Source organism: Zootoca vivipara, chromosome 3 (assembly GCF_963506605.1).
Source record: "Zootoca vivipara chromosome 3, rZooViv1.1, whole genome shotgun sequence".
In the NCBI taxonomy this organism is placed as follows: domain Eukaryota; kingdom Metazoa; phylum Chordata; class Lepidosauria; order Squamata; family Lacertidae; genus Zootoca; species Zootoca vivipara.
The window spans coordinates 41,412,910-41,427,139 of record NC_083278.1 but is presented as its reverse complement, the minus strand read 5'-3'; the positions used below and the strand labels follow the sequence as shown (position 1 = coordinate 41,427,139).

Genomic DNA, 14,230 nt, shown 5'->3' with positions numbered 1-14,230 from the left:
CTTATCTTTATCATCTTATGCTTATCTGTAACTTTATCATCATTAACTGTTATTTTCACTCCTTGCCTGCCTGTATTACTGTGGAATTGCTGCTCATTTATACGTTTTTGACCGCCAGCACCCACTGCCTTTGTCACCAAACAGACTCTATTTCTGGTCTGTCATTTTTTTTTTCTTTTGCACAACTGAGCAGTAACATTTGCTTTTCTCTGTTGTCACTACTGGCTCACCTTTTGGCCACATTTCTACCACAATCAGTCCTCCATCAGAACTCTCCTCCATCAACTTCCTTCTGTGCTAACAAAAAAACCTATCTCCATGCCCACTTTTCTGTCTGACTTTGACTACATTCTCCTTCTGTTACTCCTGTTATTCCAACCCCCTCATTCATCTTGGCTGACCTCCACACTCATTTTGTCCCCTATGGCTGTGTTGTATGATGCTTTTATTCTCCTGCTTCTCCTTCTGACCTTCAGCTCTGGACCATCTCCATGTCATATAGATAGATCTCATGAATTTATTGCTGAATACACTTTGCAAAAAAGATTTGGGTCTCTCTCTCTCTCTCTCTCTCTCTCTCTCTCTCTCTCTCTCTCTCTCTCTCTCTCTCTCTCTCTCTCAATTTCTGGCATAAAAAAACATATGTGGGCATACGAGATAGATGATAGATAGATAGATAGATAGATAGATAGATAGATAGATAGATAGATACCGTATTTTTCGCTCCATAAGACACACTTTTTCCCTCCTAAAAAGGAAGGGAAAATGTGTGTCTTATGGAGCGAAGGCACTGGATGGCAGCGGGATCCCTTGAGCAGAAGGATGCCTCTGCTGCCGGAGCCATGGCTCCCAGCGGCGGGGGAGGGACGAGCAGTCTGAAATCGAGCTGCTCCTCCCTCCCCCGCCGCTGCCGCCAACAGCAGCATTGATTCAGAATTTTTTTCTTGGCTGCCACCAACAGCAGCATTGATTCAGAATTTTTTTCTTGGTTTCCTCCTCTAAAAACTAGGTGCGTCTTATGGTGAGGTGTGTCTTATGGAGCGAAAAACTACGGTAGATAGATAGACAGCTATCCGGCAAATACATAGTTGCCTATATATTACTGTGGAGATTTCCTCTCCTCTAAGAGATTTTGAATACTTGAGATTGGGAACATCACACACACACACACACACACACACACACACACACGCTCATAGTATGGTGCATCCTGGCTCATTCTGCTAATTATGATTGTGAGTTTAATGCGTTTTCATGTGGGATTTATTTTTCAAGAACTCTGTGCACACACAGGAAATATGGTGCAGGTATTCATTTAGCCATGGGCTTCCCACATAGGCTCATATTGCACCCTTAACGAAAGGCCACCTGCTTTTTCTTCTTCTACCTCTTTGGTTTCAATGAAAGAGTTAGGCATGTGCTCAAATCTGACCCATTCAAATCAATGGGACTTAAGAAAGCTCAACTTGGGCTTTGAGCCATCTTTCTCACATTTTTTCCTGCATGTATAAGTTATGTAAACATTTTGAATGAGCAATTTATGGCTAGTGGCTGCTAATGTACACCATGTTCAGCATGTTTGCCAATAGACATAAAGGCAAGGCCATGTCGTCCTACTTGACCCATTATTGTGTTTCCAATTATCCCTGATGCTCCAAGAAAGAGAGATTAATGCATCTGAAGATGACATGGCAAATTACTGCCGCTCCCTAACCTTTTTACAATTGCTAACACTGTTGTAATCTGTAATTACAGAAATCAGCGTGAGAATTGTGGCACTGTATAATTATCTTTTCCTGATACATTATTGCTGAATGAATTATTAATCTAGATCAGTCTTGTATCATATTTGCAACAACTAAAGAATCATAATAATAACGTACAATTACATTTCATTACTTCTATCTTTATGTTCATGTTTTTGGATGTTGTAATTGGTAATTAATTTGGATTTTTTAATACTCCCAAATAGCTGGTAACTTCACATGGTTGTAAATTATTTCATGTTCCAGCATTTGGCTAAAAATAATAATAGGTATGTGTCTGTTCTTCTCTTCATCCTACTTAGCTCTTAATGATTTTCAGCACAATCTACCAGTTCTGTTTCCTGCACAGTAAATGGGAACTTAACAGAGGAATATGTCAGTGGATTTTGCCATTTGAATGATAAATGGAGAATTGGCTAGAGAATATCCTGATGCAAAGGGAATTATTGCTGTTATACTTCATATTCTTGTTTCTGTAGTGGTATGAGTGTTTCTGCTCCAGAACTGCAAAATTAGTGTTTCCCCCCCTCTTGTGTCATTTGTATATCACAAAAATAGCATAATAAATTTGCAGTAATATCTACAACATAAGCTTCATTGTTGGTGGCCAATATATAAGTTCTTGGTTCATGAACTGGTTTAAACAGAAGCAAAGGGAAAACAGGATAGAGCAGAGTTAACAGATAACATTCAACGTCTCATAGTTAAATGCCTAATCAGGAGCCCTTGTAGTTGTGCTTAGATTAAGTATGAGTAATAGTCATTTTTCCTCTTCTGTTCCCAATGAAACAATATAGTGTTAGTATATTGATGAATGTGGGAGGGGGGTTCAAAGTGAAGATAATAATTGATGTTTACAAGTCTTTCAAATTGGACTAGTGGTCTTCTGGCTGCCTTACTGGTAAATGGGTTAGCCAAAAAGAAGTGTGGATTTGGTGGAGTAGCAGCCAAGGGGTTTTGTAAGTTTCCTAGCTAGTTTAGTCCATATTTCTTGGTCTGAGAATGGTGTATTTCTGTTATAAAAGTCACATAACCAGTACAGTGGTACCTCGGTTTAAATCCACAATTGGTTCCGGAAGTCTGTACTTAACCTGAAGCGTACTTAACCTGAAGCGAACTTTCCCATTGAAAGCAATGGAAAGTGGATTAATCCGTTCCAGGCGGTCAGCGGAGTACTTAAACTGAAGCGTACTTAACCTCAAACAAACTTTCCCATTGAAAGTAATGGAAAGTGGATTAATCCGTTCCAAACGGGTCCGCGGAGTATTCAACCTGAAGTGTACTTAACCCGAAATATGAGTGTAATTGGTTCTGGAAGTCTGTTCTTAACCTGAAGCATACTTAACCTGAAGCGAACTTTCCCATTGAAAGTACTGTACTGTAATGGAAAGTGGATTAATCCATTCCAGACGGGTCCGCGGAGTACTTAAAATGAAAGTACTCAAACCGAAGCGTACTTAAATCGAGGTATGACTGTACAGAATTTTTGCTCCCCCCTCCATCCACCATCAGATTCTCATGAAGTGTTGTGAAATAGTGGGTGGAAGGTGAGGGGGGGCAGTGCTGGAGTCAGAATTCCTGCCTTCTCTTTCCACACATTAAGCATGGTTTGTGTGAATCTGTTTTGGATTTTAGGCTGGTTCTAAGTGCTGTGGTCTAAACCACTGAGCCTCTTGGGCTTGCCAATCGGAAGGTCTACAGTTTCAATCTGCGTGACGGGGTGAGCTCCCGTTGCTCTGTCCCAGCTTCTGCCAACCTAGCAGTTCAAAAGCACACCAGTGCAAGCAGATACAGTAGATACCGCGGGAAGGTAAATGGCGTTTCCATGTGCTCTGGGTTCCATCACGGGGTCCCTTTGCTCCAGAAGCGGTTTAGTCAGGCTGGCCACATGACCTGGAAAGCTATCTGTGGACAAACGCCAGCTCCCTCGGCCTGAAGCAAGATAAGCGTCGCATCCTATAGTCATCTTTGACTGGACGTAACCGTCCAGGGGTCCTTTACCTTTTTTAACTTTTACCATCTAAAGATGTGCTAAGAACTCATCTTCATTTAATAGATATGCTTTTTGTTTTCAAGTTTGGATTCCCTTGATGTCCAGTGTTGTTCTGAAGCATATAGCTAATGGTTCCAAAGTTAGGGTGAACAAAATGGGAGAGTAGACAGCCTTGTGGATTAAGGGATAACTTGTAAACAGGATAGCATTTTCCTTGATATTTTCTTATAGTCACAAGTTAGGTGTGTCAGCAATATCTCGAGGGTCTAGAACAGGCATGTCAAACATGCGGCCCTCCAGATGTTTTGGACTACAATTCCCATCTTCCCCAACCACTGGTCCTGCTAGCTAGGGATCATGGGAGTTGTAGGCCAAAACATCTGGAGGGCCGCTTGTTTGACATGCCTGGTCTAGAACATAGGAATCTGCTTGGTGTGTTGTAGTGGTTTCCTCTGTTGGTATGTGTGAGGTGTTTGTGAGATCTTTTGCGTCCGTTAGCATCCTTCAACCAGCATAAGAAAGTTCACCTTTTTCTTCTTCCATTGCTTGCTGCCATTCCAGAGGTATATACTCCTCCAAAGTATTGAGGAGATGTATTCTTTCCAGTCTATTTGTTTCTATGACCTATATTGATCCTCTCATGACGATGACAGAAGGGGAAGCCCCAGTGATATTTAATTAGTTTCTTGCAGTTTAATTGTGCAAGAACATAGATTCTTTCCTTCTTTCAGTGCTTCAGAAGCAAGATCCTGTATCACCATAGCTGGGCTGTTTTTATACGTTGTGGTTATTAGGTTCCTCTGTTTATTCCACACTTCCTCCTCCTACGTGTAAGGGTATCAGTGGGAGCGGAATGGAGCTCCCTCCCTAAGTTTGGGTCCAAGTGCTATGTGTGCCTGTGCAGTGATCTAAGCCATGAGGCAATAAATTGTGCATGATCATTCTCTTGCACACACTCTACCAAAAAAAAAGTAAATTAATTGTCCTATTTTCTGCATCTTCAAGCTTGTTGAGTATATCAGTACAGTGGTACCTGTGGTTATGAACTTAATTCATTCCGAAGGTCCGTTCTTAACCTGAAACTGCTCTTAACCTGAGACACCACTTTAGGTAATGGGGCCTCCCACTGCCACCACGCCAAAGTCGCACGATTTCTGTTCTCATCCTGAGGTAAAGTTCTTAACCCGAGGTACTACTTCTGGGTTAGCAGAGTCTGTAACCCGAAGTTTTTGTAACCTGAGGTGTTTGTAACCTGAGGTACCACTGTATTTCCTTTTTGCAATTCTTTGATTTGTGGGGGGGGCATGGATTTGGCTTAATTCTTTTGTTGCTGTAGTTGTTTCTGTAAAGTCTCCTGTTAAGTTCTGTCAGTTTCGTTTCCATTGGAAGCATTAGTTCTTTCCAAGTATTTTTTAACAAGCTTCTTTATGGCTTCTTCTTGTGCTGCAAATTCTTCTCTTAAGATATTCTTTTTCTGCAAGGAAGAGGCCACTTTTAAGGGCAGCAGCATCCTGGCTGGACCATGCATTAGTGTCCTTGTTGAAGTAAGCCTTCTGTCTCAGGGCAGGAAGAATGGAGTGAGGTCTTTTATATTCAGCTTTTCTAAATCCTTTTGCATTCCCCTCTCCTTGCTTCAAGTTTGGGCTTTTGACAACCGGGGCTTTTGTTGAAAACAGTTTTTCTGAGCTTTGGAGCAGAGCTAGAGTTTAAGCGGCCATCTTCTTTCCTTCATGGCCACGCCCCCCCCAACCTCATAATTATATTTTCTAAAGGTTGGAACTACAGTAAGTTGCTCTCTGTTAGCATTTTGACCTAACAACTATTGCACGTGACTAGGCAGCATTACTAGGATTGCTGTGGTTTGTATCTATCACTCTTTTAACCTGGATATTTTCACTGTTTAGAATAAGCACTCTAGGACTAAGGATTGGAAGGTTGCTGCTATTTATCAGAACTTGTATCTTTGTCTAGATCAGAGAAGGGGAACCTGAGGCCTAGGGGTGAAAGGTGACCATCCAGATCTCTCATTCTGGCCCCCAAGACTCCTTCGCCATTCTCCCTACCTAGGCCCTTCATTCACTTAGCTCTGAGACCACCTTGGGCAGCCTGAATGTGTCTTTGAACTGTGATAACTCCTCCTGCTTGCCTGGATGGAATGACTGGAATGTGCTGCTGTACAGACATAAGAGTCTCATCCATTGCTCTGCCTACTTTTGCCTCTGGCCCATCACTAGCACGTGGCCCCTGAAGGGCTCTGCAAAAGGGAATGTGGCCCTTGGGCTGAAAAGGACTCTGCACCCATGGGTTAGATAATATAGTTATGAAGAAGCTATATTAGTGTAGCAAATGTCAGTAGCTCTTCATTCCACTCACATTTGAGACGCCCAACTCACTGAATTCAGCAGTGCAGTTTGCTTCCATTCTACTTGTAATTAAGACTTTTCTTGACAGATTGACCTACTGCTATGTAGCAATTACTGTGCGTATGTGGGGGACCTGTTAGCTTATTTAGACTGAATATATTTGGCTGTCTTGCTTTCCAGTATTAGAACTGGTGTTTACTTAACTAACTGCATCTTGATTGTTTCATAGAATCTATCTTTCTTTTCTTATTTTTTTAAACCTTCCTTGCCTTAAAGATGCAAGAGTGTTGTATAATTAACTGATTGGGAAATCAGTTAATTAAAATGATAATTAAAATTCATTCTGGATTTTTCTGAAGATAATTTGTACTTGTACTACAAACCTTTAAAACTAACCTGTCCATATAAACATAAACTTACCTGCACATAACCATTGAAGGAGCTCAGAACTCAGCCACTTCTGGGGGTGGGGTGGGGGAGGTAACAAATGGATATTCAGGGAGTAAAAGGTGCAGCCAAGACTACCCTTCCTTGTCTGACTCACCGCGAATTATTCATGCTCCAGGGGCCATCAAAAACAACATTCCTGCCTTCAGGTTTAATGCTTATTACATAGAATGGAACATTATGTAGTGGGTCTTCTCTCCCACCCCCATCTGTGACCTACAAAGAATGCAAGATACTTGCTGCATGGTGATAGTCCTCCAGAAAGTAAGAGCTCCTAAATGTTCCAGCTGAGATGGGTAAAGTGTGCAACAGGGATGCCGCTTGGCAGGGCTATCATGTATCCTACCTCTTAATGTTGTCTTGCTCACTTTCAACATCAAAAATTGATGCATTGATAAGTGTGTGTCTTTACCCACCTAAAGCCTTGCTCAGCATGGTGTGAGTAGGCCAGCAGTGCCTGCTTATTATGGGCTCTTCCACTTAACTGATGTGAAGTCCTGGCTAAGGCCAAAGTTGGCAACTTGGCACCACTCGGCAGCTGCCAGGCACCCAGCACCTTGGCAGGTCCCACCCCTAATACCTGCCCTTTAAGTGGGATTTTAATTCTACACCATGTCCCATATCAATGCTATGTCAATAATTGTTCCATCCACCTGAATGGATACCTCAAGCTGCCCTAGCACTCATGGGAGAGCACCAGTGTAAGAGGGGACCCCACCAGTGGGCTCTGCTTCTGCCTAATTATGTGCTGTAAATTTTATCCTTCATCCTTGATGAGATTACAGCCATGGCAGCCATTATACAACTTCTGCTGCAACCAGGAATCTGCAGAATTTGACTTCTCTTAATAGCCAACCATTATTTGTGATTGTCTCTGCCCTAGTCCTGGCTTATGTTATGTTCACTAATACGCAGAGCTCAGTAGATGGGCAAGTCTTTTCTCACAAACAATCTCAGAATAGACTATGCAATGGAGTTAAATGGGACACTGCCTCACACTTGAGTTCCAGTCTTGGGAGAGGTATGGCCTTATTTGGATTTTGTGCTCTGAAGTGTCAGGTATCAGAGATATCACCCTGCTCTTTCCCCAAATTGCAAGCTGGGGAGGGGGAGAGAGAAGGTGGCAAATCTCATCTTTTCCTTCCACTTTGCTTCAGAGATACCACCTCCAGGGATTAAAATCAAAGGCAAGTGAATGTGGACAGTTGCCAGAGGGCTGGGAAGCCTTTGGCGGTAATTCACATGCTCAGTCTCTACATTTGTCTCCCAGACAGAATCTCCTTCAAAGGTGAGCAGTAGGGGAGGGAAATACACTTTTTCATTCATTGAAAGGAGGGCATTCATTTAATCTCTCTTGCCCTTCATTAGTGTTGCAAAGTGATGTCACCTCTTATTTATGTTCTTCTTAGAGCATCGTCTTTTGCAGTATCTTCTCATCTAGCCAATCCGCTAATCACTTTCACTACCCTATCTGAATTATACCATTTACTTCTGTGGCTGGTTATATATAGCATGGAAGCACAAACGTACAGTATTTGGAAAGCATATTTAAGATTATTTTTATTTTAGTGGCACCCTGTGTGACGCCCTCCCCCGGCCTCTCATGTTCTGTTCGACAATATTGTTGCGGCGCCCACTGTGGCGCTGGTGCCCAGTGCATCTGAACCAGTGGCGCTACCCCAAAACCACCTCTGCTTATTTATCTCATGCATGCTACTTGTCTCATATTTTCAGAGCAACCCAGGAAGCAGAAAACTTGAAAGAATCAAAATGGGAGCGAAGAGGCAATAATTTATAGTTGCCTTGTTCCATTTCTTAAATAATGTGTTCTTCTGTCCTTTTTAAATATTAGTATAGAGACAAATAGAGCAATCTGCATAACTATAGACCAACCATTCCCCAGCACATGCCCACTTAATACCTTTTTGTGTAGGCAGAGTCGTGCAAACATCAGCTTCCCTTTTAACCCATCTAGACCAGTTAGTCAGTCGGACCTTTTGTCCCAGACCAAGTTGGCTTCATTTGGGGTGAAATTGAAATATTTTCCTTTATTGTTTTGCCTTTGGAAAATGCAACAATGCTTTGGGTATTATTCTTTTTTTTAAAAAAGCAACTTTTATCTTCTTTGTATATTTGTATATTTTCTGACGCTTGTGCTTGGGTTACATCCATCTGTAATCTCACACTAATTCCTCTGCCTTATTTCTTCTTCTGAAGTTTGTGGAACCCTTTACATGCTGAGGGCTGGTGTTAAAATGTTTTGTCACACCAAATCTTGTCCTACTTAATAAAATATTTTTTAAAGCTTTTCTATTTCTTCTTTCTTTCTTTCTTTCTTTCTTTCTTTCTTTCTTTCTTTCTTATTTATTTCATAAAATTTGTGCATTGCTTGATTGTAAAAAAAAAAACCCAAACAAACCTCAAAGAGGTTTACAAAAGATAGAACAGTAAAATAAAATAAAATTCACAGCCATACTTTAAAACATTAAAAAGTTAAAATACTAAAACAGATGTAAAATACTTCCAACTTTCTAAGGCTCTGGGTAGGCTTGTTTAGCAGGTGCCATAAAGAGTACATTGAAGACAGAGGGCTTGTGGTAGCTCAGTTGGCAGAGCATGAATCTCTTAACCTCAGGACGGTTGGTCGAGCCTCACATTCGGTGAAAGATTCCTGCATTGCCAGGGGTTGGACTAGATGACCCTCGTGGTCCCTTCCAACTCTGTGATTCTATGGTTCTATGTCCTGCTTGATCTCAGTAAGCAGCGAGTTCCAATGTGTAGGCGCTGCCACACTAAGCAATTGAGTTCTTACAAATGCAGGACAAGTTTTATGTGGCACCTGAAGCAGTGCCAGCTCTCTTGACATTCTTGCTTAGAGGTGAGAATGGTAGCCACTTCTGTATTCAAGAAAGGGAAGCACCTTACAGGTGAGGGACAAAGCTTGCTTCCACCTATCAAACGCAAGTCACTGTGAATAGTTACTCAGTTTGCAAAGTGCTTGCAGAAAAGCATTGCGGCAGCAGAAAACAAGTAATTCAATTAAAACCAGCAGTAAACTGACAATACATTAAAACATATCAACATGCATTGTTAAGCTTGCCTAAACAAAAACGTTTCAAGCAGGCGTGAAAAAGAACACAGTGAAGTTGCCTGCCTGGTGTCAACAGTGTGCTCCAAGGTGTAAGTTCTCCCACACTGAAAGAAATGTATCTTACAAGTGCAAAATGAGTATTGTGCCAATTCTTTGGATCAAAGCAGTAAAGTGGTCACATGTGGGGTAGGTTAAAAGGTAAAGGACCCCTGGACAGTTAAGTTCAGTCAAAGTCAACTATGGGGTTGTGGCGCTCATCTTGCTTTCAGGCCGAGGGAGCCTGTGTTTGTCCACAGACAGCTTTCTGGGTCATGTGGCTAGCATGACTAAACCCCTTCTGGCGCAATGGAACACCATGATGGAAACCAGAGCGCACAGAAAGGCTATTTACCTTCCCGCCACAGTGGTACCTATTTATCTACTTGCACTGGTGTGCTTTCAAACTGCTACCAATAGTATCACCTTGAACTTGGCCCACTAGCACAGATCTCTCTGTAGAGAATGATTTGAACACTCGGGGGAAAGTTTTATTTTAATGCTAACAATTATTAAGAGAGTGTGGGCACAGTGCCAGCGGGATATCTGTTTCCAAGCCAGTTTATTGAGGTGTGAGGTGTTCTCAGATCATTTACAAGTGTAGATAGAGCATGTGCACTGTATGCAGAAGGTTTCTGGATAAATCCCTGGCATCTCGAGAAAGAGCTTGGAAGCACTCCGGCCTAATACTCTGGGAGAGCCCACTGCTGGTCAGTAGACAGTACTGGACTAGATTAAACAGTGGTATGATTTGGTATAAAGCTTCCTTTGTTCCTCTGCTGGGTCCTGTTCTGAAGACACACAAACACACTGATCCAACAGGTCAAGTGTACATACAGAGTAAATCCCACTGCCCCATTCTTTTTGATGCTGATAAATATTCTGTGTACAGGCACTGGGAATTTCACACAGAGATTTCTGTGAAATGTTGGGTTGTGATCACTCATTCTGAATTGTGCCGGTAAACTCCAGTTCGGCACCATAGTTCTAATATGAAAGAGCTCTGGGTTGAATTGCTTTTCTCTACCAAAAGCTGCTCACAAATGTTGTTGTTGTTTTTATTTGTGCTTCCCTTTCTCTCCCCACCCATTCCCAGGAGCCTCCTATCTATTAAAACTGTGTTGGTTGATAGACTTCAACATTTCAAGACATTATTCCATATTCCTGTCTCAGAGTTGTGGGAGAGAGAAAGAGCCAACTAAGTGGATAGAGTAAAAAGCTTATAATGCAATTGTCTTTCCAGAGATACATTTCAGATATATATATATATATATATATATATATATATATATATATATATATCTTGAGCTCTTTGTTCCAGCTAAGAATCAAAGTGCTGATCAGCAGTTCTGCAGAGAGCTGGCTAACCCATGCAGGACGCAGAAATCATGATGTAATCTTCCTTTCTTAGCAAGCACTTTGACAAATCTCTCCAGCCCAGCCCTATCTCTCTGCCTTATTGTTTGTTGTTTCTATTTTAGGGTGTGAACGGAATGTCTGTGGATGAGAAGACTGAATCCCCCATGTATGTGTATGAGTCAACAGTCCATTGTACCAATATCCTCCTGTGCCTCAATGACCAGCGGAAGCAGGATATTCTCTGTGATGTGACTTTGATTGTGGAGGGGAAAGAGTTCCGAGCCCACCGGGCTGTGCTGGCTGCGTGCAGCGAATACTTCTTGCAGGTGTTGGTCGGGCAGACAGAAAATGATCTGGTGGTCAGCCTGCCAGAGGAGGTATAGTATGTCTCCATTCCTATGTCCCTTAAAAAAGCAAAACTTTACAACATGGTAAACAAGAGACAGGAGAAGAAGCCACTCTCTTACAGTTAGGAATTGGCTAAACCTGAAAGGTTTTTTTTAAAAAAAACAACAGCAACAAAAACAGAGCTCGGAGCCCCTGCATGTTTTCAGATTTGACTCTGTGTGTGTTTTAGTCCCGGGAGTGAGGGCAGTAAATGATGCAGAATCGGACTCCCTGTGGTCTTCTGGGCTAGAAACAAGAGAACAAAGGAGCTTACCAGGCAAGAACAGGGCAGCAGGCAGGGAAGTAGGAAGAGCAGAAACAGGGAGGGATCATACAAACGTAGCCTCATGAACTCCATTAATCTGCTGCTAAAACAAGAGCTGGAAAATTATCTGGAATACGGTAGTAGAATGAGCCATTGCAGAAACAGGGAATGCATAATAGAAAGTGACTAAGAGAACAGAGTATGTCTCCCAAGCAGGTATTCTCCCAACCTCACAACATTGTCAGGGTCGAAACAGGGTCACTGGGGACTTTTTTTACTGGGTTACAAGTGGTTGGGTGACACTTAGGAATAATTGAAAAGGGCTGCTCTTTCCAGCACATAGAAGACAGCTTTCTAATATCTCAAAAGAACTTCACTATAGTGAGAAATGTAAAATCCAAAACGGCAAACTCACTGTAGCTTCGCTGCGCTACCAGTACCTTATACAATCAAGCGACTGGTAGAAGTTTGAAAGATATTTCTAGTCCTCTTCATTGCAGCATGCAAATTGCATCTAATATTACAGTCACTTAAATGAACATTTTATAATGCGGAATAGTAACACAGGAATAGTAACACAATAAATGTATTTCCAACATGCTTCAGCTTTTACTGTTTGTATTAGACCAGGAAAACATAACTCTGCAGCAGAATCTCACATTATACAAGTGTCCATCTGTATAAAATTGTAATACCAGAACAAGGCTGATGCTTCCATGAGATAAACTGAACAAACTGTCTCCAGCGGCAGGGTTAGTGGGGGAGGCTTATTGTCCCCAGCCCCCCCCCCTCACTTGCCTCACCTGCTGGTACACCTACTCAGCCCTTATGAGATTCTTCAGAGAACTCACAGCATCACCATTCCTTGCTTTGAGGAAGGAATTTGTGCCTCAGGGAAAGGCATCCTAGGTGAAGTGTCTCTACCTTTGCAGTTATTGTTAGAAAACTTTGGAAAAAAAGTTTAAATTTACTAAAGTAACTTTACTAGCTTTCAATTTTAAAAGAAAATTTCTAGCTGCCATAGAAAAGGATCAGAGGCATGGGGACACTCCCAATGCCACCTCACCCAGAATGGCTTGCTCTGAGAAAGGACCCCCTCTATAGAAGAAGGCAAAGAAGGCAGGGGGCTGGAGAGGCCACCAGTGTCTGTTAGCTGTGTGTTAGCAGCAGCAAACCATTCAAAAGGTATGCTGGTGGGGAGGAGGAGCAAATTGCAGTGGGGGGGGGGAGGTGGCAGCAGTGCATGCTTCCACCTCACGCAACATGCCTTATATCACCTGGGCTTGGGATGTTTCACATGGTTGGCAGCAGCTGCTTGAAGGTTCAGAAATGAGTCTGGTTGAGACATGGAGCAAGTACAGTGGTACCTCTACTTACGAATTTAATGCGTTCCGAACGCACATTCTTAAGTCGAAAAAATTTGTAAGTCGAATCCCATAGGAATGCATTGGGAGAAAAAAATCGTAAGTTGAAGCAACCCTATCTAAAAATTTGTAAGTAGAAAAAATCCTATCTAAACAGCATCCAAGATGGCGGACAGAGCGCCATTCGTAAGTAGAAACATTTGTAAGTCGAGTCATTCGTAAGTAGATCTACCACTGTACATGTTGTTTGGCCTCTTCCATTTTTTCATGACTTATGCTTTCTGCTGCTTGTCCCATTAAGCTAATGCTCCCTTTCAGCTTTGCCTTGTGTGAGGGTGGACCTTATGCAACTCTCTGAATTCTTTTGAAACCTGGACCTGGGAGACCAGGGTTCAAATCGTTTCTCAGCTGTAAAGCTCACTTGAGTGACCTCTCTTCAGTGTAATCTACCACACAAGGTTGCTGTGCAGGTCAAATAGAGAGGGGCAGAGTGTAGCATCAGGAAGGGCTATAACTCAGTGATAGAGTATCTGATTTGCATGCAGAGGGTCCCAGGTTCAATCCTTGGCGTCTCCAAGTAGGGTTGCGAGTGTCCCCAGGAGAGCTGCTGCCAGTCAGTGTAGGTGTCAGGATGCTGTCAGCCCAAGAAAGTATAAAGACAAGGGAAGGATTCTTGCTGTCCTTTTTTATTCAATATTTATAGAGAGAGGCTATAGAACCTAGCCTCTTGGATAATGGCGTTGTCCCGAGTGAATCTCCACACATACACACCCGCCTCTTCCACTTCTTCATTTATCACTTCTATGGGTGCTGACAAGTGCTCTCTGTCTTTGAGCTCTTTGCTCTCCTACTTTCAAGGCTCTCTGGGAGGGGGGGTCTGGAATGCTTTCTAAAGACACTGTGTGTCGCTCCGCTTCCTCCTCCTCCTCCTCCTCCTCCTCCTCCTCCTCCTCCTCCTCCTCCTCTTCCATGCTCCCCCGCAAACCCCTGTTGTAAATCTATACTGTCTTCCTCTTCCTCCTCCCCGGAAGGGTCAGGCTGGGGAGGTAGTCTCCACCATTCCTCCTCTTCCCAGTCCCTGACAGTAGGCAATACTGAGATACATGGATGAACTCATTATAAGGCAGTTCCTATGTCCACCTTGTGCTCCTTGGAAGAG

The 14,230-nt window shown here is 42.6% G+C and overlaps 1 protein-coding gene across 9 annotated transcripts in view; it reads left to right on the top strand.

The window, feature by feature from the left end:
- BACH2 (BTB domain and CNC homolog 2) overlaps positions 1-14,230 on the top strand; it is a 259,533-nt gene that overhangs the window by 193,539 nt on the left and 51,764 nt on the right. For all 9 annotated transcript variants that reach the window (XM_035109378.2, XM_035109373.2, XM_035109371.2 and 6 more), the window contains one exon: positions 11,178-11,432. In XM_035109378.2, the coding sequence (XP_034965269.1) occupies positions 11,190-11,432 (243 nt within the window). In that variant the 5' untranslated portion in view covers positions 11,178-11,189. The remainder of the gene's footprint in view (positions 1-11,177; positions 11,433-14,230) is intronic.